At 36.7% G+C, this 25264-nt stretch overlaps 1 protein-coding gene across 2 annotated transcripts in view; it reads left to right on the top strand.

Moving 5' to 3' along the window:
- SCYL2 (SCY1 like pseudokinase 2) overlaps positions 1–25264 on the top strand; it is a 59685-nt gene that overhangs the window by 25233 nt on the left and 9188 nt on the right. For both annotated transcript variants that reach the window (XM_081248391.1, XM_081248392.1), the window contains exons 3-13: positions 21–178; positions 5910–6054; positions 8946–9095; positions 10308–10529; positions 11324–11440; positions 12033–12158; positions 13086–13262; positions 14919–15041; positions 19272–19385; positions 20658–20790; positions 23102–23220. In XM_081248391.1, the coding sequence (XP_081104517.1) occupies positions 21–178; positions 5910–6054; positions 8946–9095; positions 10308–10529; positions 11324–11440; positions 12033–12158; positions 13086–13262; positions 14919–15041; positions 19272–19385; positions 20658–20790; positions 23102–23220 (1584 nt within the window). The remainder of the gene's footprint in view (positions 1–20; positions 179–5909; positions 6055–8945; positions 9096–10307; positions 10530–11323; positions 11441–12032; positions 12159–13085; positions 13263–14918; positions 15042–19271; positions 19386–20657; positions 20791–23101; positions 23221–25264) is intronic.

Here is a 25264-nt window from a genome sequence, read left to right as displayed (position 1 = left end):
TTACACATTTCTTTCATTAGGAAGTAGCTGTTTTTGTCTTTGATAAAAAGCTGATTGACAAATATCAAAAATTTGAAAAGGATCAAATCATCGATTCTCTAAAACGAGGAGTCCAACAGTTAACTCGACTACGACACCCTCGACTTCTTACTGTCCAGCATCCTTTAGAAGAATCCAGGTAAATTTTTATGAAAACGTACATAAGAGACTTCCTAAACAAATAGTTTTTTAAAAACAAACTTTATGTTTGAAATCTATCTATACAGTATACTGTCAGTGAAAAGTTCTTATCAACTGAGTGTTGAGTTCTTATGGATTAGTTACTTCTTTGAAATTTATTTGCATATTCTATGTATATGTCTCTTTTTGAAACATTAATAAAAGTTTTCTTCACATTTGCCATGAGTCTGTATTTGTTTACTCTATGTTCAAGACTACAGCAGTCCAAATGGAAGATGCGAGAGAAGTATAGAATACAGTCGCTGCCTGAAAGTAATTTTTCTTGTTAATTTGCTAGAATTCATTGCCCCCTTTTCATTGATTCAATATTCAGAGGCTATTTTTATGTGTATTCCAGGTAGTACTGTTCTAGACGTTTAACCTTTTACTATGTCCAGTATATCAGTCCATAGTCCTCAGTTACTCTACTATCTCTTTTTCTCAAGGTGAACTTGGGAACTGTTGCTGAGAATGACAAGAAAACAGAATTTATGTTGTGTAATCTTAACTGGATCCTCAAGCCTTGGTGCTTTTAATTAATAACTCCTTTAGATACCCAGCTATATAAATCTTTTCCACATTACTCATAACCCCTAATTTATTCCTTCCTTCCTACTTACAGACTGTATTCCCCTCTTTTAAATCAGATCTTAACCAAATGGTTTGCCAATGCATTCTGTGAACCCTAGGATTTTAAGGATAGGGAAAGAAGAGGCAGTGGGAGGAACCTAGCTGGCAGGGGCCCAGGCTTCCCATCTCCCTTCAACCAGGACAGTTTGGCTTTTATCTATTTTATATTTTGGATTTCTACATAGTTCTTACTTTAGAATCTTCAGTAACCCACTGTCACTTACTCACTTCCCCTAAAGGCACAAGATCTTTTCTTAAAACCTAAAAGAAAAAAATCTAATATTTACCATGTGAAAAACTGTACTAAATTTTTTATATTTGTTTAACTCATTAATTCTCAGCAACTATATAGAAGAACTGAGGATTGGAGCTGCTACTACATAAGCCACATAGTTATGGCACCCTGATTCCTGAGCCTATGCTGTGCCTACCCAGAAATATACTTATTTTATGTCTCTTATCATGATAATATTTTACTGCCCTTCTTTGTGTAAATAAACCCAGAAGAAGACTATAGTTGTTGTCTTCTTACATAACACTCACTATTATGAACCCTCTATCTCAAAGTGGACTAAGTTTTGTTGGTCACACTTGTCCTGAGCTTTCCTGACTCCATGCTTGTTTGTGCTATTTCCTCTAGAGTGTTTTCTATCAGTAGTTACAGTGTCACCTATCAGAACCTACCCACCTTTGTTATTTTAACTTGTATTTCTTTTTCTTTTTTTTTTAATATTCCATTGTATGAATACAGCATATTTTGTTTACCTGTTCATCAGTTGATGGGCATTTGAGTTGTTTCTCCTTTTTGCTTTTTATGAATACTGCTGCTGTGAACATTTGTGTACAAGTTTTTGTGTGGACATGTGTTTTCATTTCCCTTGGGTGTACAACCTAGGAGCCAACTTGCTGGATCATATGGTAACTCAATATTTAGCCGACTGAGGATAAAGTAGGATTTTTTTAAAAATTAATTAATTAATTAACTTATTTTTGGCTGCGCTGGGTCTTCGTTGCTGCATGTGGGCTTTCTCTAGTTGCGGCAAGCGGGGGCTACTCTTCGTTGCGGTGTGCAGCCTTCTCATTGCGGCGGCTTCTCTTGTTGCGGAGCACTGGCTCTGGGTGCGTGGGCTTCAGTAGTTGTGGCACGTGGGCTCAGTAGTTGTGGCTCGCGGGCTCTAGAGCACAAGCTCAGTAGTTGTGGCGCACGGACTTTGTTGTTCCGCTGCATGTGGGATCTTCCCGGAGCAGGGATCGAACCTGTGTCTCTTGCATTGGCAGGTGGATTTTTAACCACTGTGCCACCAGGGAAGTCCCTAACTTGTATTTCATCATTACATTTTAAGTCTCTTGAAGGGAGAAAGGCCAGTGTTTTATATCTTTCTCTGTCCCTTCAGCTTCTTTTATAGTGATTTAAATATTATAGGACTGGGGCTTTATTGGCGTTCATGAAGAGAGATAATTCAAAGATTACTTTAAGGCATTTTCATTGATAGGTTGTAAAAATTGCAGTAGCACTGATAGAAATAGGAACCCTTTAGGGAAGGAAAAAAATAACCTCTGGTTTTTAATGACTTAGTAATGTGGAGGTGACACTGGAATCATCCAAAAGAATGTGCTATAGAAAATAATCCAGGGACTTCCCTGGCAGTCCAGTGGTTAAGACTTTGCCTTCCAGTGCTGGGGGTGCGGGTTCAAACCCTGGTTGGGGAGCTAAGATCCCACATGCCTCAGGGCCAAAAAAACAAAACAAAACAGAAGCAATATTGTAGCAAATTCAATAAAGACTTTAAAAGTGGTCTACATCAAAAAAAATTTTTTTAATAAATAAGTAAAAAGAAAAGTAATCCAGGTGAAAGTTCAGAGGTGGTGATGTATATGGGGGTGAGTAAAATATAGGCAGTAATTAAAACCACGAAAAAAAATGAATTTCAAGAGCATGAGTCAAAAGAGCAGAGTAGTGAGGACAGAACTTGAAGTGTAGAGGGGAAAGAAGAGCCAGCAAGAGAAATTGGAAGGATCACGTCGTATGACAGGAGAAAAATTGGCAACATGTTATGGAAGCCAAAGGAGGGAAGAAAGGACTCTCTTAACACTGGGGACCACCGAATAAAAAGGAAATAAGGACTGAGAAGAATCCATTGCATTTGACTAGTGAGAGGTTGTTAGTGATACTCAGTAATTTCAGTAGGATGGCAGTTTGGAAGCTAGAAAGGAACCCAGCAGAGAAGACATCATTATGTGAATAAAGTCCCATAGGAGGAACTCAAAGGAAATTTCAGGAGGATAGTTGCAAATCACTAATATACTGAAGTAAAGTGTAGGGAAATGAGATCATTCATGTTCGATGAACTTTACTTTTTCAAGATAGAACGTGGATAATAGATGAGTGGTAGGTAAAGGAATAAGGAGTTAATGGAATGAGGAGTTAATATAAGAGGGCTATGAAGGTATGTTCTTGAAAAATAAAAAGAGCAAGGTTAAATAAAGTATACTATGTATCTTTAGGCTATGAGTCTACAGAGACTTGGGTTTTCTATTTTTTCCTTCAGCTTACGACATAAGCAAGAGAGTAAAAGAAACCTGTGATGGCACCTACAGGGTTAATAAGGGTTTGCCCAGTAAAGGGTAGTAAGGGCAATAGTTTATTGTTGAGGTAGTAGGGAGAAAGACAGGAATAAAGTGTAGTCAGAACTGAATACTTCACATTTGTTGAATAAAGATACTGGGAAGCTAGGTTAGGTGGTGGTAGTAAAAGGGTAGGAGATGAATGGCTAGTAAACAGCTGTGGTTGGGGGAGGTGGTCCTTGAGAGAGGATTTAGCCCTTCTGGTGTGTAACTGTTTGTAATGATGATGGAAATAAATATTCATGAAAGATAATAAGGCCTTCAAGCTTGAAGAATAATCTTATGAATATTGATATGACCAAGGATGATTTTGGGGACAAGACAGAAAAGGAAAAAAATAAGAGTTGCTAAAATAAACGAGTCCTGGGAATCATTGGAAACTGTAGAGAAGACTAAGGGGGTTTTGAGCAGTTTTCCTCCAGTGCAGTTCAGCAAATGAAAGTCTGTGTCCACTGTGTTAACGAGCTTAGTGTGGGAGTCAAGAACAAGATCAAGATCATCATCTTTATTGATAACTGAGCAGGGAGGACAGTGTAACTTTCTTCTTCAACCTAAGCAGCTCTGTCTTTACCGCTCATACATATTGAACTTCTGCATATGCTTCATTTGAAAAATGGGTTCAAAGTGAAAGAAAAGTAACTCAAGTATTACTGACAGAACAGCAAAAGGCATATTTGCCATTAAACAGTTACTGTCCAGGTGTAGAGGCTTGGTATAGCTTTGTTACTGCACTGCCTTGTAGTTCTTCATTGCCAGAGCCTAAGCCAAAGTCCAAAATGTTAGGACTTGAACCTCAGACAGTTGGTAATTACAATAGCAATTGTAAACATTTATTGAGCTTACATTTTAGTCAACATGCTATGTATTTTGTATGCATTTGCTCATTTGATCTTTACAGTAACCTTTCAAGGTGGTCTTTTATCACGAGTTTACAAATGGGCAAAGTGAGGCTCAAAGTGTCCAAAGTCACCAACAAGGAATAGAGATGCTGGGACTTGAAGTTGGGTATTTGTCTTCAGAGCTTGAGCTCTTGGTCATTACTCTATAAGGCTTATTGAAGCCTTATTGAATGTTTCTAATGCTGAGGGCCCCGGCTCGATCCCTGGTTGGGGAACTAAGATCCTGCAAGCCGTGCGGCACAGCCGAAAAAAAAAAATCAAACAATAATTTTAAAAATTGGAAACTTGTGACACCTTTAAAAATGATACATAAAATAGATAAAAGCAAAGGTGCTCTGAGATTGAAGTAGTCATCAGGCTAGTCACTCCCACTGGCATCTGGACCTGGCTGCCCGGTCCTGAGATCTTCCACATGGACCTCCTGCCAGGGAGCTCCCCTAGCTCCAGGTGTGTCCATGTGGCCGTGCTCTGGCCAGGATGTCACATCTCCTGGCATGTCCTGCCCCTCAGCAACCTGGGGGAGCCCTGCTGATCCTCTGCACATGGGCTCCACGGTCACTCCTACTCACCCACCCAGAAACAGGAATACCCCCCGCCCCCCGCACCAAGCACACACATGGCATGCCTGTCCTGGCAATGTGCTGTGTAGGACAAGTGGACATCAGGGCTTGCAAAGTACCCTAGGACAGTGGTCCCCAACCTTTTTGGCACCAGGGACTGGTTTCGTGGAAGACAGTTTTTCCATGGACGGGGGTGGGGGATGGTTCAGGAGGTAATGTGAGCGATGGGGATCAGCAGATGAAGCTTCACTCCCTGGCCCGCTGCTCACCGCCTGCTGTGCGGCCTGGTTCCTAACAGGCGGCGGACCACTACGGCCTGAGGGTTGGGGACCCCTGCCCTAGAAGACACCACAGGATGCCATGTTTCCCAAAGCAAGAACAAAAGGGTTTTCACATTGTTTCCAGGAGCAAAAGACAGTCCTAGAGATGCAAAAATGATGTGCCCTCCCAGGGTTCCAACAGCTCACAAAGGTCCCAAGGGACGTAACTCAGGACCCCTCCCTCACCCAGGTGTTTGCTCTTAGCAGTGAAAAAAAAACGTAACTGTCCTGTGGGAGCTGGAGCTATGCCCTGTCCCTCTTCCTGACTCATTGCTCCAGAGGTGTCTGTGGGAAATCTACAGGTTCCTTTGAGCATATTCTGAGATTTAGAGCCTTAGAAATAAGGGTAATGTTATCGGTATAATGTAACAGTATGTTAAATTAATTCATTGGTTTTCCATAAAGAATATCAATCATTCAAAATCACAGTTGATATAACGTTTATTTCCTGACTTTTTAAATTTAAAAAATGTATCACAGCTGTCATAACACTTAAAAGACTAAATGATTTATCCAGCGTAATTCATATACAAAGCTTCCTGACTTTGCTTTGTTGGCCTAAGTGTGTTATATGAATGCTGAAAATAAATCTAAAATTGTCCATCTTCTTTTTGATAGTTAAATAAGACCACTAATATTTTTCTTTTTTAAAACAGGGATTGCTTGGCATTTTGTACGGAACCAGTTTTTGCCAGCTTAGCCAATGTTCTGGGTAACTGGGAAAATCTACCTTCCCCTGTATCTCCAGACATTAAGGATTATAAACTTTATGATGTAGAAACTAAATATGGTTTGCTTCAGGTATGTATTTTTATTCATCATGTGGATGGAATATTTTCCTTCAGAATTGTTTTTAGCCATTTCAAATTTAGCTGTATAAACTGCTTTATGTAAACCTTTAGATCTTTTCAGTCATTTAAAAATTATTTCTATGTTCTAGAATTTTTCTACAGTTTATTGTTAGGCTTAAATTATCTTTTTAATGTATGAAACATAACGTTAGTAACCTTTGGAGAACAGCACTTGTTGACTGGTGGATGTGGTGGTTCCTTTTTAATGTTTTTCAATTTTAAACCTTCACAGTGCATCCGTAAGTCCCTCCACTTTTTCTGATTTTCCTTCCCCTGCTTACCAAAATATCTTCGGCTTTATAGAGTGAATTTATACAGTAAATTCTTTGTTTTGGGGGGCCAGAGATCATTTTATTCATTATTTTTAACAGTATTGTTAAGGTATAATTAATTGGCATACAATAAACTTCACATGTTTAAAATATACAGGGCTTCCCTGGTGGCGCAGTGGTTGAGAGTCCGCCTGCCGATGCAGGGGACACGGGTTCGTGCCCCTATCCCGGAAGATCCCACATGCCGCGGAGCGGCTGGGCCCGCGAGCCATGGCCGCGGAGCCTGTGTGTCCGGAGCCTGTGCTCCACAACGGGAGAGGCCACAGCAGTGAGAGGCCCGCGTACAGCAAAAAAAAAAAAAATAATAAATAAATAAATAAAATAAAATATACAGTTTTTTAAGTTTGTAGGTGGAACCGTCACTACAATCAAAACAATTTACATATGGACCTTCCAAAGTTTCCTCATACCCATTGTGGTCCTCCCCTCCTGCTCCTTGCTGTCTTCTGTCTCTCACCCCAGGAAGCCACTGACTACTTTCTGTCACTAAATCAGTTTGTATTTTTAGAATTTTGTAAATGAAATCATACAGTATGTACTCTTTTTCTGGCCTGGCTTCTTTCAATCAATCTGATTATTTTGGTATTCACTCATATAGTTGTGCATATCAATACTTCTTTTATTACTGAGTAGTATATCATAGTTTGCTCATCCATTCACCTGTTGATGGTCATTTGGGTTGTTTCCAATTTTGGGCTATTGCAAATAGAGCTGCTATGAACATTCATATATAAGTTTTTGTATGGACATATGCTTTCATTTCTCTTGGTTAATTACCTAGGAGTGGAATGGCTGGATCAAATGGTATGTGTATATTTCATTTTTTAGGAAACTGAAAAACTGTTTTCCAAATGATAGTACCATTTTACATTCCCATTGCAGTGTATAAAAGTTACATTTTTTTCACATCTTTGCAAAATTTGGTATGGTTGGCCCTTTCAATTGTAACCATTCTTTTTTTTCGTGGGATCTTAGTTCCCTGACCAGGGATTGAACCCAGGCCCTCGGCAGTGAAAGCATGGAGTCCTAACCACTGGACCGCCAGGGAATTCCCTCAATTGTAGCCATTCTAATATGTGTGCAGTGGTATCTCACTGGAGTTTTAATTTGCATTTCCTTAATGAATAATGATGTTGAACACCTTTTTATATGCTTCCTTGCCATCTGAGTGTCTTTTTTGTTGACATGTCTGTTCAGATCTTTTGCTTATTGTTTAAATGGGTTGTTTGTTTTCTGTTATTGAGTTTTGAGATTTCTTTATATATTGTGGACACAAGTTCTTTGTCAGATACACGACTTAAAAATATTCTCTCTTAGTCTGTGGCTTATCTTATTCTCTTAACAGTATATATTTTCTAATTTTGGTAAAATACACATAACATAAAATTTGCCATCTTAGCCATTTTTAAGTGTACAGTTTAAGTACATTCACATTCTTGTGCAACCATCACTTCCATCCATCTCCAGAACTCTTGCAAAATTTAAGCTGTACCCATTAAACAATAACTCCCCACACCCCACCTCTCATGCCTTCCAGCCCCTGGCAACCATCATTCTACTTTCTGTCTCTATTAATTTGACTACTCATATAAGTGGAATCATGCAGTATTTTTCTTTTTGTGACTGGTTTATTTCAGTTAGCATAATATCCTTTAGGTTCATCCATGTGGTAGCGTGTGTCAGAATTTCTTTCCTATTTGAAGGCTGAATAATATTCTGTTGTATGTATTTACCACATTATGTTTATTCATTCATTCATTGATGGACACTTGGGTTGCTTTCACCTCTTGCTTATCGTAATACTGCTATGAACATGGGTGAACAAATATCTCTTCAGGACCCTGCTTTCAGTTCTTCTTGGGATATACCCAGAAGTGGAATTGCTGGATTCTATGGTAATTCTATTTTTAAGTTTTTGAGGAACTGGCATACTTGGTACGGTTGGCCCTTTCAAATCCAGTTTTCACTTTTAACAAATTCTATGGTAATCTCAGGCACAAATATAAAATTACCAAATATTAATCCAGTGTGAGAATGAGTGAACATCAGTTAATGTTTGAAAACTGAGCACAGTGCTATACAGAAAAACTTAATTTCAATATGAAGTATAAGTATATAAAAATATTAAGAATTAGAATCAAATTGACAAAGGTATTTCTTGATATTTACTGTCTTTAAGAAACCAAAGATTCTCTCACTTTTCAAACTCAGGAACTGAATAAATTTGGGTAGCAAACTGCTTTTATTAGTGTCTTTTCTTTTGCTTTTATGCATATAGAAAGGAACTTAATAAATAGTTGTCCTCTGTTTTTACAATTGGGTTTTTCTTGCGAATGCTTAGAATGCTCTGGCAACTGAGAATATCTACACTTTTGCATTTATGAAATTTAATTGTTACCTGATGTGTAAAAAATTTTTATTGGGAGAAGCAGCAAATTTGATTATTATAAGACATTTATTGTAATTGAAAGGAGTTTTTATTAAAAATGTCTTTTATTTCCATTTACAGGTTTCTGAAGGATTGTCATTTTTGCATAGCAGTGTGAAAATGGTTCATGGAAATGTTACACCTGAAAATATAATTTTGAATAAAAGTGGAGCCTGGAAAATAATGGGCTTTGATTTTTGTATATCATCGACCAATCCTTCTGAACAAGAGGTAATGAAGGTTTTATTCTTCTCATTTTTTAAAGCTCTGGAAATTTGTGATTGCATCTGGAATAGATTAGAGAATTTATAAGCCTGATAAATGTGTAGAAACAGGCTATGTGGTACAATGGTATGTTTAAATGTATAGCTTTATAGAAAATTTCTAGTGTTCATTGTACCTATGAATATTTAGCTCATTAATTCCTCAGTAATGTTACTTGAGAAGAAAGTACTAGAGTTAAGCAAATTTGAGCACTATTGGGTTAAGTAGATTTTTTTCCCTCAGAGTGTCAGATACACAAACAAACATTGTGAATCTCTAGCAGTGTTTCCCCAGCTTATTGGATCACAGAATCTTCGTTAGAGAGCATGATAACAATAGCAGTGATAATAATGGGTAACGTTTATTGAAGCGCTTTTCTGAACACTTTTTGTGTATTTACTTATTATCCTCACAACGACTCAGTGAGGTATGGGAATAATACAGATGAGTAAGCTAGACTCATAGAATAAAATAATTTGCCTAAGTTTAGGCAAGTGGTAAGTGGTAGAGCTAGGATTTAAACCCAGTCTTTCTGGTTAAAAAGCACCTGTTACTTAGTGATTATGAAACCTGCCTATTTATACTTGGGAAAACACTGCAATATTTCAAATTTTTACAATGTAATTGTTACCTTTAACGACCATGCTTTGACCTAAAATATATTTCTAATTTAAGTAAACATTTTTAAGGGAAGCAGAAAGAATTAGTATTGGTTGAGTACATACTATGTGTCAGGCACTGTGCTGGCTCTGTTTTCCATCCATTTGTTTATCTTACAATATCCCTTTGAACCTGTTAACTAAATCACATAGCTAGTTGGTGAAAGAACAAGGTTTCAAACAATAATCTATTTGAACTCATAAATTCGAAGCCTGTGTATCAGAAAACATAGGCCAGACCTTTCCATATTCATAATGTATTGTATAGTGTAGTGATAATTTGTCTGCTGGGAGAGAGCGCCAATAATCTCAAAGTTATAAGAGTTCTTATTCTTATCTCTTAACTTGTTTCATGCACTTTCTAGTTTTGGGATTTGGGGAAATTTAGAATTGAAAGTGATGGTGACATTTTTACTTGCATGACTGAGTATGAATTTAAAACTAAATTGTTACTACTTAACAGTGGTTTGCTTTAATTTAACTATTTAATCTATGTAATCCTTTTTCTGTTTTTTTATAGCCTAAGTTTCCATGTAAAGAATGGGACCCAAATTTACCATCATTGTGTCTTCCAAATCCTGAATATTTAGCTCCTGAATACATACTTTCTGTGAGCTGTGAAACAGCCAGTGATATGTACTCTTTAGGAACTGTCATGTATGCTGTATTTAATAAAGGGAAAGCTGTATTTGAAGTTAACAAGCAAGATATTTACAAGAGTTTCAGTAGACAGTTGGATCAGGTATTTGCCTTTAAACATTTGCTTGCATTAAAAATGTATTAAGTGTTTAGTTTTTTCCAAAATATGTTCAGAAAATTCTCTAAACTGAGATGAGTGTCTCATATTTTAAGTTTTCATAAAGTCAACTTAACAAAAGTAATTCTTAGGTAATATTTGTTACTACAACTTTAATCATGGCATTTATTTACTAGAGTGAAAATTGAAATATGGTCTAAAATACTGGGTGTTTTGTTTTAGGAATAGAGACAATTTCAGGTATTAAAGATGTGTTTTAATTATCTTGCAACAGTAGAATTAGCCATTTGTTCAATCTAAAAATATATTTTTTAGTAAATTTCAAAAAGTTTTCTTTTTTATTTATTTATTTGTTATTTATTTTTGGCTGCATTGGGTCTTCGTTGCTGCGCGTGGGTTTTCTCTAGTTGCAGTGAGCGGGGGCTACTCTTTGTTGTGGTGCATGGGCTTCTCATTGTGGTGGCTTCTCTTGTTGCAGAGCTCGGGCTCTAGGTGCATGGGCTTCAGTAGTTGTGGCACTCGGGCTCAGTAGTTGTGGCTCGTGGGCTCTAGAGCGCAGGCTCAGTAGTTGTGGTGCACGGGCTTAGTTGCTCTGTGGCATGTGAGATCTTTCTGGACCAGGGCTTGAACCCGTGTCCCCTGCATTGGTAGGCAGATTCTTAACCACTGCACCACCAGGGGAGTCCCTCAAAAAGTTTTCTTAAATGGACTATTGACAGTATAAATGTGTATCTTTTGAATGTTTTATATTCATATTTAACATTATTACTCTTTTGAAGCTGAGTCGTTTAGGATCTAGTTCACTTACAAATATACCTGAGGAAGTCCGTGAGCATGTAAAACTACTGTTAAACGTAACTCCAACTGTAAGACCAGATGCAGATCAAATGACAAAGGTGAGTGCATGTGAATTCCTGCCTTAGATGGAGGGACAAAAAATGAGTTAAAGTTGATTAAATGCATCTGAAGATTTAATCAGATATAGTCCCCAGATAACATCTGTATTCTTGAATGTATTAAATATTCATCTTCTTTTAATCTTAAAGAGTTAAACAATTTATGCAGGTAAGTGCTCTGATATGAAGTTTAAGATTTCACATAAAGAGACCTAATAGTTACAGTTAGGCATGCAGAAGTTCTAGACACCCCAAGAATTCATAGCCCTCAAATTCACTCATATAACCAATGGATTTTAATGAATGGTACTGTTTATGCCCTCAAGATATTTTACTTAATCTTTTAATATTTTACTAGTTATGTAAAGAAAATGTTACTGTGCAGCTAACTCACAGGTACTGATTCTGAAAAACTGACCTTGAAAAGAAAAATAATTTATTACTTTCTTATTCTTTATAATTAGAATTTTTATTAAGTGGTCTTTAGCATTTCGCTAAATGTTTCTGAATATTTTTTCATCATAATGTGTCAGTTTCAGATATGAGAAATACTTTAATACTTATCAGAATAATTCTGTTTCTCTGTTTTTAGATTCCCTTCTTTGATGATGTTGGTGCAGTAACACTGCAGTATTTTGATACCTTATTCCAAAGAGATAACCTTCAGAAATCACAGTTTTTCAAAGGACTGCCAAAGGTTCTGTCAAAACTGCCCAAGGTTTGTTGTTGATCAGTTTGTTATTATAGTCAGGAGTATAGAATTTAAAATTTACTTTGACTTACTATAATAACCCTTCCAAAAAAAAAATGTAACTTTTGCCAGGGGTACATAAATGACTATAAAAGGCTACAGACTGAAGTCACAAAAGTTTAGTGGACCTTTTTTGTGTGGTCCAAAAATTATTAAATAGGGTAAAAAATTGGAAGGATACCACCTATGCAAAGGCAGCACTTGGACATTAAACATCAGAAGAGAAGTCCGTAAACTGTCATTGTGGAAATCACTGCCTCACTAGCAGTTATACTGCTGTATTGATACTAGTCTCTCCAATTCTTTTACTCTCCCTTTCTGGCTTATTAAATCGTGAGGATAATATGGTCTAAAAATATTAGTGATTGCTAAAGAAGCCACTGGCTGGAAAACTAGTAATTCCTTTGCAGAAATATCTCCAGTGTTTAATCTATCAGATATTCATTGGTTATGCACTGTTTGTCTAGCCCTTTACTTAGATGCTGTGGAGAATAAATGGGGAACAAAATATTGTCCTTGCTTTCAAGGGCTTTACAGTAAGTGTAGATAGGGTTAATGTGCATGAAACAACAATTAACAATGTGTGGTATGAATCATAAGTAATGAAGAAATTAAGAGGAGAACTATATTAGTGAAGACTAATTGGGGAAGATTTCCTAAAGGAAGGGTAATCATATGTCCCCCTTTATCTATGATGTTCCCAAGTTATGTCTTTTGTCCTGGCATAATTAGCAATAGCACCTTATTTTACTCTCAAAAGTGTCCCAGTTTCAACTATAAATTATATAGTAACCTTACCCAAAGGAATTGGAGATTTTAGACTCTTAACTTCAATGTTAATACTAAAGACCTGATATAAAGATTAGTTTTATGAAAACATTTTTTGCCTTTCAGCGTGTCATTGTGCAGAGAATTTTGCCTTGTTTGACTTCAGAATTTGTAAACCCTGACATGGTACCTTTTGTTTTGCCCAATGTTCTACTCATTGCTGAAGAATGTACCAAAGAAGAATATGTCAAGTTAATTCTACCTGAACTTGGCCCTGTCTTTAAACAGCAGGAGCCAATCCAGGTATGTATGTAGATATTTTTTTCCTGTTTATTCAGTGGTCTTAGTCAATGATAACTATCATTGAAAAGAAAAGGAAAGGATATTTGACTTTTTCAAAATTGAGGTAAGTGTGAGAGACTTTCTTTTCCATTAGTCAGAAGCTATTTTGCATATGTTTGAAGTGAACCATTCCTAAAATTATAATTGAACTTTGCAAATAAATGTCTGTAGCTCTCCACAAGTTACTGTCTCAGAAAACAAATTGTAATGAGATTTTGCATGTGTTATATTGTTCCCATTGCCTTATTGAAAGTTACAGGTTTAGGAAAATAAATATTTATTTTTCTCCTGCACTTTTAAGTATTTCTGTTTTTTTGTTTTGTTATTAAGAGTCTTTAATTTGTAGATGGTTTATGCAAGTTGTTTCTCTTTATTTTATTGCTAATAAATAGTTTCACCAGAAGAGGAGAAATGCTTCCAGCACCATGGAAATAATATGTGTGTGTGTGTATTGTTAAGGGAAAATTTAATTAGTCTCTGATATAGACCCTATTAAAATATTTATTTGCCAGATTCAAGGTAGACTTGGATTTAAGAGAGCAGTAAGGTCACATACCTGGGTTAGAATCTCGCCTTCTTCATCTCCTTGGACAAATCATTACTCTCTTAAAGTTTCTATTTTGCTCATTTCTGAAATGTGAAAAGGGTTGTTGAAATTAAATGAAATTTTCTGGCACATGGTAAATATTGTTAAGTTTCTGCTACTACATGGCAAGAGCTTATTGGTAAACCATTGATTACCTGATTTAATGGTTTTATGACAGACTGTTTGTGGTCCTTCCATTGAAGGGAGGGGAACAGAAGGAAGTCTGTGGTAGTAAGACAGGAGTTCCCCTGCTTAAGGAAAGGGCAGGTGAGAGAGCTGTAGGCTTCGAAGCAGAGTTCTCCAAACATGGTCAAGGTGTCAGGAGGGAAAGGAGTGGAGTCCCATGTTCACTAAGCTATGCATCAGATAGGATCCTAAGGAACCTATCATCTGAGCTTTTATTTGTCTTAATTCTTTGTATTTTTTTTCCCTTCGTAGTAGTAGTAGTAGTAGTAGTAGTAGTCTAGCTAAAAATCCCTTCTGAAAAATTTTAACTGAGCCTTGACAAAACTAAGTATTCTGCATGGATAGAAGGGATAGTTTGTTCCTTATTACTTACGTATGTGGTGGCAAACAAATGATCAGGGACAATTGAAAATGTTTCTAGAATTTTTCCTGACAGTCCTTTTCATTTCTGTACCTTTTCTTCTCTTGAACTTTATAGAAGCCTAGTGATAGAATTTACTTCTTTGGGACATCTGACTTTGCTGCCCTCAGGCTTTTATTTTTTTACCTGGGAGCTTTGCAGATAGTTGGTACTTGTGGGTGAGTGATGTATTACTGAAGATATGTGAGAGTTAGGAAATTAGTCTTTATTTAAATGTTTAAACTGAGAGCAGATGTTAAATATAGTGCTTCTAGAAACATAAGCGACTTGATTTATATGTTTTTGTCTTCCATGCCTTCAGGCTAGCAACATGGTGAGTGTCAAAATACATAACTTATTCTTTTGAAGCTACTTTAAATTTTGGCATGTATAAAGTGTCATAAAGATTCTAGACTTCAATACATTGTTCGCCTTCTCTACACAGATTTTGTTAATTTTCCTCCAAAAAATGGATTTGCTACTAACCAAAACTCCTCCTGATGAGATAAAGAACAGTGTCTTGCCAATGGTTTACAGAGCCCTAGAGGCTCCTTCCATTCAGATCCAGGTATAATATTCAATTTTTTTTCCTTTAATGATGATTTTGATTCTTAAAGCAAAAGAAAGAAGTAAAGTACATTTTAAGTTTGTCATAATTTTTTTAATATAAAGCTCAATAGTATATATTAATCCATTGAATTGCATGACGTATACTACTACTAGTGTGTTCACTCCTAACTAATTTGAAGAATCAATTGATGAATACCTGTATTAATAAAGTAAAATGAGGGCTTCCCTGGTGGCGCAGTGGTTGAGAATCTGCCTGCTGATGCAGGGAACACGGGTTCGTGCCCCAGTCCGGGAAGATCCCACATGCCGCGGAGCGGCTGGGCCCGTGAGCCATGGCCGCTGAGCCTGCGCGTCCAGAGCGTGTGCTCCGCAACGGGAGAGGCCGCAACAGTGAGAGGCCCACATATCGCAAAAATAAAAATAAAAAAATAAAGTAAAATGATGTGTTGCTTATCAGTAATGTACTATTATAGAAGGTTTGATTTGTTGTAGTTTGGATTGCTGTATACCTTCTTCCTAAATGAGTAATTAATATATGAATGAAAATGACAAAGATGTATGTGCCTTTTTCTTATGAAAGTGTTAAGTAGGTACTTCTCATACTTATAATTTTCTTTCATGTTTGATAACTCAGTCTTCTATTCAGAAATGTTGTTCCTTTTGCATTGAAGTTAATTTGTATAGCAGGTAGGTAGAAAAGCAGATAGTAATTTAGTGTGACCATCCCTAATGCATTTATAGTCAGGCTTTTGTGTTACAAAAGTGCTGTTAAAACATCACATACTTTTTTTTAAAATTTATTTATTTTATTTTTGGCTGTGTTGGGTCTTCGTTGCTGTATGCGGGCTTTTCTCTAGTTGTGGTGAGCAGGGGCTACTCTTCGCTTCAGTGCGCGGGCTTCTCATTGTGGTGGCTTCTCATTGTGGTGGCTTCTCTTGTTGCAGAGCACGGGCTCTAGGCGCGTGGGCTTCAGTAGTTGTGGCTCGTGGGCTCAGCAGTTGTGGCTCACGGGCTCTAGAGCGCAGGCTCAGTAGTTATGGCTCATGGGCTTAGTTGCTCCGTGGCATGCGGGATCTTCCCGGACCAGGGCTCGAACCCGTGTCCCCTGCATTGGCAGGCGGATTCTCAACCACTGCGCCACCAGGGAAGCCCAAACATCACATACTTTGCCAAACTTTTAGTTCTGTAATTTTGCTACTAAAATATTGGTTGGGTTATCTGGAAAAAAATTTTTGGATTGCTATTAAAAGTATAATTTAGTTTGAGCTTTTTTTCCTCACTTTGGAAAATAAATACTTATGTTAAGAACATCTCACTGCATAAAAGGTGTCATATTTAAAAGTTTATGGTCTCTTCACCAGTGCAAAGATTCTAGTAAAGAAAAGCAAAGAATTTTACTTTCTTTTTTTTTTGTGGCATGCGGGCCTCTCACCGCTGTGGCCTCTTCCGTTGCGGAGCACAGGCTCCGGATGCGCAGGCCCAGCGGCCATGGCTCACGGGCCCAGCCGCTCCGTGGCATGTGGGATCTTCCTGGACCGGGGCACGAATCCGTGTCCCCTGCATCGGCAGGTGGACTCTCAACCACTGCGCCACCAGGGAAGCCCAGAATTTTACTTTTTATAAGTTATTGACCAAAGCTTTTTTTTTTTTTTTTAAATGTGAACCTAATACCACACATATAAGGTCACTTGTTTGACTCATTTCAGTCCTTATCTAAGTTTTCTTTTATTCCAAGTTGTGAAGTTGATGTTAAAAATTTTCCTTATAACGTCATCTCTTGCTGCCTTTGTCCAAATGACGTGGAATGTTTGGGGAAGGTACTTACTATTACTTTTAAGTGCTTTCCAAAGGAATTGTGAATTATAGCTTCTTGAAACATTCCCAGAGGCCCTGTGTAGTCAACCTGGTTTTATATTCAGTGAAATTAGGGAGGAGAGGGAGGATCAAGTGATCCTAAGGGGGTTAGTTTGGCCAATAAGTTACCAGCAAGTATTTTATTAAAATAGTTAATACATAATTCAAATTGAGTTGTGCACTTTGCCAAGTTTTAGAAACTAGCATTTCTGATATCATTCAATATGTGTTTAGTCACCAGTCCAATTAACTAGTATCAACATTGCTTGGTAAGGGTCTGATAAAGCCTATCTAAGCTTTGGGAGAGAGAGCAAGAGCAAGAAACAAAAATCTTTTCCTCAAGCTTCATGCAAGTTAGAAGACTAGGAGGTAACTTCTGAGATTCATTTTTGGAATGGTATTTTTAAATTGAAGTTTGATTAGAACTATTTAAGAGGCTAAAGAGAGTTTAGAAAAGCATTTGGAAAAGTAGAAGGTCGTTAACAAAAGTTAGGGTCATTAGAGGCATTAATAGAAATTTATATGAGAACCAGTTTTTTAAATTATTTATCTTTAAATAAACGTAGAATATGTTTTCATTCTCCCCTCCCCACCACCAGTTATAGAGAAAGTAGAAAATAATAGGCAGAAGTTCCTGAGAATATGCTAATTGTACTTCCTTTTGTTCTGTTTTGTTTTTTTCAATCTCCTGTTCTTAGTTTCTTTACTCTGTCTCCTCCTATGGTTCTCCCCTCCTCTAGCCAAGCGATTTAGACATAATTTAAGATTTCCCTCTCTGTAACCTACTGCTGGATTATATGGCGTAGTGCATGTGTGCATCAGTCTCTCTCTCTCTGTCACTCTGATATCAATTAAGGGCTGAACTTCCCTGTTCCCCTCTGGTAACAGGAGCACAGTATCTCACTGACTGCTCATCCTTGCTCATTCTCTACCATCTGTGGAAAATAGTCCCTTAAATGTAGTTTGTATTTATTATCCTCAAGTTATATCACCTACTTAATTATTATACTTCTGAATAGATATTAATATTAACTCTTTTCTTTCTATCTGCCTTTTGGAAGTCTGGGGATAAGTTAAAGCAAATAAAATACTTGCCAGTATACTGATAACAGATTTTTAGTGGATGATTCATTTCTATCTGCTAACCATAAATGAATGTCTTTAAGTTTACCAAATATCGTCAATAACTCCTTCCCTGATATACATTTATACCCCCATTTTCTTCAGTAATCTCTTTTTTGCTTTCCTACAAGGATCATTCTGCCTTATAAGGTATCTGAGATTAGGTTCTTCAGCCAGTTATTTCTCAAGCCATTTCCTGTTCTTTTTTTTTATCTCATTTAATCCTCCATCATCCCCCCTTTCTTCTGTTATCCTTGAAGTTCCCAGTTCCAGTCATTTACACTATGGCATGGCATTAAGTTAACAAGAATGTTTTAAATAACTTTTCCTGTTTCTGTCATTTATATTGGCTTTAGTTTCAGAATTTAGAAATAGTTAAAAATATAAAGGAGGGCCTCCCTGGTGGCGCAGTGGTTGAGAGTCCGCCTGCCGATGCAGGGGATACGGGTTCGTGCCCCGGTCCGGGAGGATCCCATATGCCGCGGAGCGGCTGGGCCCGTGAGCCATGGCCGCTGGGCCTGCGCATCCGGAGCCTGTGCTCCGCAACGGGAGAGGCCACAACAGTGAGAGGCCCGCATACCGCAAAAAGAAAAAAAAAAAAAAAATATAAAGGAAATTAAAATCCCCTGTCAGAGATGCCCACAGTTAATATTCCCAGATATATCCTTCCAGTTTTTTTCCCTAAGCCTGTAGACAGATTTTAAAAATGGGATTATATGATAGTATCTTATTGCATTTTATCCTTGATATTGTTAAACAGTCTTTGAAAATATATTTTAAAATGTTTGTATTATATCCATCATATGGATATATGTAACAGCTAAGAAATTCCTTATTTAAGAGGAATAGTTTTACGTGACTTTGTTCTTGATTTTTCCCTTGTTGTGAAAGGTAGCAAAACTTAGATGTTACTTTTTTTTTAGATGTTCCTATTTCTAAAAATGAATGAAGAATTAATTGTGTTATCAGGGAAAGAAACTGGGAATGCGATCAGGGAATTTTGGTATATATGCTAGTTATATGACCTAGCATGAATTTGAGCAAGGTCTTCTGAGCCTGTTTCCTCATCTGTAAAATTCAAAATTGATAATAAGTATTTTTCTTTCAAACAGTTGTTGAAAAGATCAAATGATATACCATACATAAAAGTTTATTTCAAGCTATGTGACAAATTAGCCATGCAAATGCAAAATATTTTTTAGTATGTGAGAGAGCCTTTCTCTAAGATTGATCCGATTTATTTTCTTAATAGGAACTCTGTCTAAACATCATTCCAACCTTTGCAAATCTTATAGAGTACCCATCCATGAAAAATGCCTTGATACCAAGAATTAAAAATGCATGTCTACAAACGTCTTCCCTTGCTGTAAGTAATCGCATATTAATTTTTGTTTTTCTTTCACGCCTCATTGGCTTAAATAATTTTCTTATTGTTTAATAACCTTTTTATAGTTTGTTCATATATTTTGTCATGGCTATAAGTAGACTATATATAGTACTATGAAAGTGAGCAATACGTAGTTTTCCCTGATATATAATTTTACAGTATTCCATCCCTGACATTACTCCCATCCCCTAACTTTGAGTGCTTCAGTAGAAAATTTGAGTAATTTTTTTCTTAACCCTTTTCTGCTTTAAGCCACAGTTTTTTTTTTCCATCTTTCTTGCAGAAATGTGGTGTTTTTTGTTTTTTTTACCAACTAATTGTTTTCTGCTTTTCTTAGTTTACTTAAAAAAAATATATATATATATATATAGTTTTATTGATATTATGATCCTGACTAAAAGTATTCTATCTTAACAAATTCTAGCTAAAAAAGTCGGGTGTGAAATATTTATCAAAATAGTCAAGAGAATATAGATATCACAATTGATAGAATTGTGATAAAAGAGCTCCTAAATATCAGGTTTTAGTAACTGTATTAAAGATATATTTAGAAATACAAAACTTTATGTAGGACAAATATACTTTTCACATGTTGTTAAAACATTTAGTTTAAGAATGACTTGAACCTGAATTAGAGAAAAATACTGGAAGCCCAGTAAAATTAAATCACTTGGTGGGAAAATTTAGTCCTTTTTTTTTTTTTTTTTTTTTGCGGTACGCGGGCCTCTCACAGTTGTGGCCTCTGCAGAGCAGAGGCTCCAGACGCGCAAGCTCAGCGGCCATGGCTCACAGGGCCCAGCCGCTCCGCGGCATGTGGGATCCTCCTGGACGGGGCACGAACCCTTGTCCCCTGCATCGGCAGGCGGACTCTCAACCACTGCGCCACCAGGGAAGCCCAAGTCCTTTTTTATAATTCAAATGACCCCAAGGAAATATTCTTAGCAAACAAACATGTAATAAAGCTTTTCAAATCCTAATTACTTTATTTAAAAAGATATAAAATTAAAATCATTCCTTACCTTTAGCTACCTAGTATCCTGGCAAAGCAATCAAAGGTTCTTTCTGAAACAAGTCAGGAGAATTTATAAATATGTGAATTTTCTATATTGATAAAGGACGAGAGCTTTTAAACCTACTTTTATTCTTGAGGTTTTAACATATACCTATATGAAGATTATACTCATACTTAAAATATTTTGGTCTAGATTGCAAAGACTTTAAATGACTAATTCAGTTTACCTCTTTTAATAGGTACGTGTAAATTCATTAGTGTGCTTAGGAAAGATTTTGGAATACTTGGATAAGTGGTTTGTACTTGATGATATTCTGCCGTTCTTACAACAAATTCCATCCAAGGAACCTGCGGTCCTCATGGGAATTTTAGGTAGCTGAAAACTTAATGTCATTTGATGCTACTTTATTGTCTTACAGTTATGCAAGTAAACTTTTCAATCTATAAAACCATTTTGTACTCTTTTCATGTATATAGCATTCAGTAACTGAAGAATGATGGGGTAAATGCCATGATACAACTTTTCTTTGTGTTAATTTTAGCAAAAGTGGTAGGACTTGACATTTATAAAGGAGTAAGATATTTGGGAATCCTGGCTTCACATATATCATGATAGCATGTAGTTTTCTCTATAAAATGGTACTAAATAAGAGAGGCAAACAAAACTATGTGAAATGCTGATACCAGTCTTTTTTTTTTTTACATCTTTATTGGAGTATAATTGCTTCACAATGGTGTGTTAGCTTCTGCTTTATAACATAGTGAATCAGTTATACACACACATATGTTCCCATATCTCTTCCCTCTTGCTTCTCCCTCCCTCCCACCTTCCCTATCCCACCCCTCCAGGTGGTCACAAAGCACCGAGCTGATCTCCCTATGCTATGCGGCTGCTTCCCACTAGCTATCTACCTTACGTTTGGTAGTGTATATATGTCCATGCCTCTCTCTCGCTTTGTCACAGCTTACCCTTCCCCCTCCCCATATCCTCAAGTCCATTCTCTAGTAGGTCTGAGCCTCTTCAATAAGTGGTGCTGGGAAAACTGGACAGGTACATGTTAAAGTATGAGTTTAGATCACTCCCTAACACCATACACAAAAATGATACCAGTCTTAATAGTAATACCTGTTGTTTATTTGGTACCTGATTTGTAAGAGGCACTGTGCTGAGTCTTTTCTCTGCATTACCTTATTTTGTCCTCTTCAAAATCCAATGAGATAGGTACTGTTATTTCTGTTTTACGGTAAGGAAACTGAGGCTCAGATGGGTGAGGTAAGTTATTGAAGGTTATACAGCTGATAACTGGTAGAACTGGTTTTTAATTTAGATATGTTTAAGTCTGTACAAATATTTCTCACTGCTAAGTGATGTGCCGATGAAGCATTATTGGCCTTACAGCACATTCTATTCTATCAGCATAATTATAAATCACTCTGTAAAAAAAACTCTGAAATTGCCTATAAATAGTTAAAGCCCAATCTGAAAATGTTCAGGGTCTGCTGCACTAATAGAGATAGACCTAGCTGTGGAATCACAGAAACATTAACAAGTTACTAAACTTGAAGTTCTTTGTTAGTTTTGAAGAAAAACTATGTTATTCAGCCATGTATCTTTATTACCTACTGTAGTGCCTGATTTATAGAAAGCCCTCAGTAAATATTTGTAGAAATGGTCAGTAAGTAATCTGTTGTGGACCTCTGTAGACGTAGAACTTTTGTGATATGGTATGAAACTTTTGAGCTCAAAGAAATTAGTCTTCTTAAGAAGGAGTTTGACGTAGTGGAAAGAGCCCTAACCCCAGTCCTGGCTATGCCAGTTCCTGGAGTGACTTTGAAAAGTTTCTTCATCTATCAAATGAGGATAAAAATAATATCATTTTAGGAGTTCTGTGAGAATCAGTGAGACCAACTGAAGGGAAAGTAATGAGCATAGTGCCCTGCAAATAAGCATTTAATGGGCCCTCAAAGTTATTCTTTGAGTATGTAAGTGAAGTGTGCATTAACAGCAGAATAACAGGAGATGGTGTGTTCTAAAGCTTTGGATTCTATACAAAACACTTATAACACAAAAGCATTCAGAGAATGAGGAGCAAACGTGCTCAGTTTACCAAATGAAGGCTTTGTGCAATAGGTGTATCAAGCAGGGTCCTGAAAGTTGAGTAAATAGGTAAGACAACAGGGAAGGACTGTGTACAGGGAAGGACTGTGTGGAGTTGACTTAAATTATTAAAGTTCAGAGATGTTGAGTCTGATTCGTTAAAGAAGTGAATAAAGGTATAGGACCTATACTTAGACACTTTAAATAGATGTCTCAAGTTTGAATGAGATGTCTGAAATATATATTTAGATGTCTTCAGAATAGAGAGACATTCTGTAGCCTTACTGCTGCACTGTAAGAACGGTATCTAGTTCTGATAGACTTTTAATTTTATACTATCATTAAATGTGTTCTTAAAACCAAAAGAATACAGGATAAATGTGTCATGGTATGTTAAATCTAAACTGACAGTAACACTGAAATCATTCTGATTCATATATAAGAGCATCCTTCTTCTAAGCATTGATAAGGAAAAATTTGTAACTATACTGATTATCAAGAGATTTAATATAGATACACAGTTTTTCTGATTTCTATTGATTTGTGGTACTGAATTATAACATTTGTCTTACTCTTTTCTGTCAGGTATTTACAAATGTACTTTTACTCATAAGAAGTTGGGAATCACCAAAGAGCAGTTGGCTGGAAAAGTATTGCCTCATCTGATTCCCCTGAGTATTGAAAACAATCTTAATCTCAATCAGGTAGGAGTAGTTTTGTGCTTTATTCAATTTATTCAGCTTACTGTTTTCTTGGCATTGAATGTATAAATATATTACATATAAATTGGTAAAACAAGGAAAAATATGCCAAAGAGATGAATGAAGAAAGTTTGTGGGTTCAAAGTAAGCAGTATGTGAGTTGGAAGGATGGATTATTGGAGGCCTAATTGGGAGATAGTAAATGAGCAGAATTTTGAAAGATGTGTAGGATTGGGGACTACTTCAAATTTGGGACTGTGAAATTGACATGAACAAAGGGAAAAAAATATGTCTGGGCTGTGTATTCATTATTTATTGCTACCTCACAAATCACCACAACTTGCAGGTTTAAAACAACATAGATTTATTATCTCACAGTTTCTGTGGGTCAGCCAAGCCAGGGCATGATGCTCTGCTCAGAGTTCCTTACAATGCTGCAGTCAAAGACTGAGGTCTCATCTGAATGCTCAGCTGGGGGAGGATCTGTTTCTAAGCTCACTCAATGGTCATTGGCAGGATTAAATTCCTTTCAGACTCTTGAACCGAAGGCCTCACTTTGTTGCTTTCTGTTAGCTGGTTGCCTCTGAATTTCTTGTTTCATGGGCCTCCAACACGGCATCATCTGGTTTCATCAAAGCCAGAAAGAGTCTGCTAGAAAGATGGAAGTTATAGTCTCTAAGAATGTAGTCAAGGAAATGCCATCCCATTACCCTTGCCATATTCTGTTGGTTACAAGCAAGTCACAGGTCCTGCCCATGTTTGAAGGTAGGGGATTACACAAAGACAGAGTAGCAGAATGAGGAGGTAATTGGGACCATTTTAGAGTCTATCTGCCACAGGGAATGAATAATACAGTTTGAGAGATACTTATAATATAATCAGGGAGTGATGATATTAAGATAAATTGAGACTAGAATAGGTAGACTTTCATTTTATTTTATTTTATTTTATTTTATTTTGGCCATGCCATGCAGCTTGCAGGATCTCAGTTCCCCCACCAGAGACTGAACCTGGGCCACGAGAGTGAAAGCCCTACAATAGGCAGACTTTAAATGCTCATCTCATTTAGGTATTTGAACTTTCAAGATGTGGTAAATGTTTGAGCAAAGGGACTATGTACTCAAAGGTTATTATAGAATTACCTCTGCATACCTCTATCACTGTAGTTGTCATAGCTATATACTTGTGTGTCTGACTTTCCCAGAAGGCTGGTTGTTATAGCTTATTCTTCATTACATCCCCAGTACTTAGTACAGTGCCAGAAACAAAAATTTTTATTGAATTGAGAGAAAATTTGAGGTACAGAGTAATGACAAGGCATTTTGCTCACCATAAAACTAATGTTTAATGATGTATAATGGAAAAGATGGGGAAGGGTTACTGTTTAACTGAGAGTGTCGGAAATGGATAGGCTGGCAAGGTTTGGAATTCAGGACTAAAAGTGAATTAGAGCAATGAAGGAAGCAGAAAGCTGAGAGTTAAGCAAGAGAGCTTTTGGCATAGGGGAGAGTGCTGAGTGAATGGAGTTTTCAAATTAGAGAAATTTGTAAAATTAATCAGATCCAAAATTTCATTTGAAGTGGTGGGGTAAGCCCCTGAAGGTTTGTGTCCTTAGGTTTCAGTTTTTGTCTTGATAATTTCTTCATATCTTGGATGGCAGGGTTGAAATTAGGATTGGCAAAAAGGGAGGATGAATATTGGGGAAAAATAGAATGATAACATGCCTAAGATAGTCTTCAACTTTTGGTCATTTCTGTTCTTAGTTCTCATATATATGATTTAGGGTGTTCTAAAATATTCTCAAATGCTTATTTTAGGATATATAATTACATTTGAAGTGTGTTAGTTTTCTTCAGCTTTATGGTTGATTTTTTGGGGGGACCTATTTTCATCAGCAGAAATATTTAGATTCATATCATCTGGTATTTTACAATAGTTAGCATGGATGTGGTCTGCTTTCCTATTCATTTCATGGACAGGGTTCCTAATTCAAGACTGCCCTCTTCTGTCAGTTCTGATTTAAAATAATCTAAGTATATTATACATT

The sequence above is a fragment of the Mesoplodon bidens genome (genome assembly GCF_964165515.1).
Source record: "Mesoplodon bidens genome assembly, chromosome: 11".
In the NCBI taxonomy this organism is placed as follows: Eukaryota; Metazoa; Chordata; class Mammalia; order Artiodactyla; family Ziphiidae; genus Mesoplodon; species Mesoplodon bidens.
Note: the sequence above shows the minus strand (reverse complement) of the source record. Positions and strands in the feature narration are given on the sequence as shown.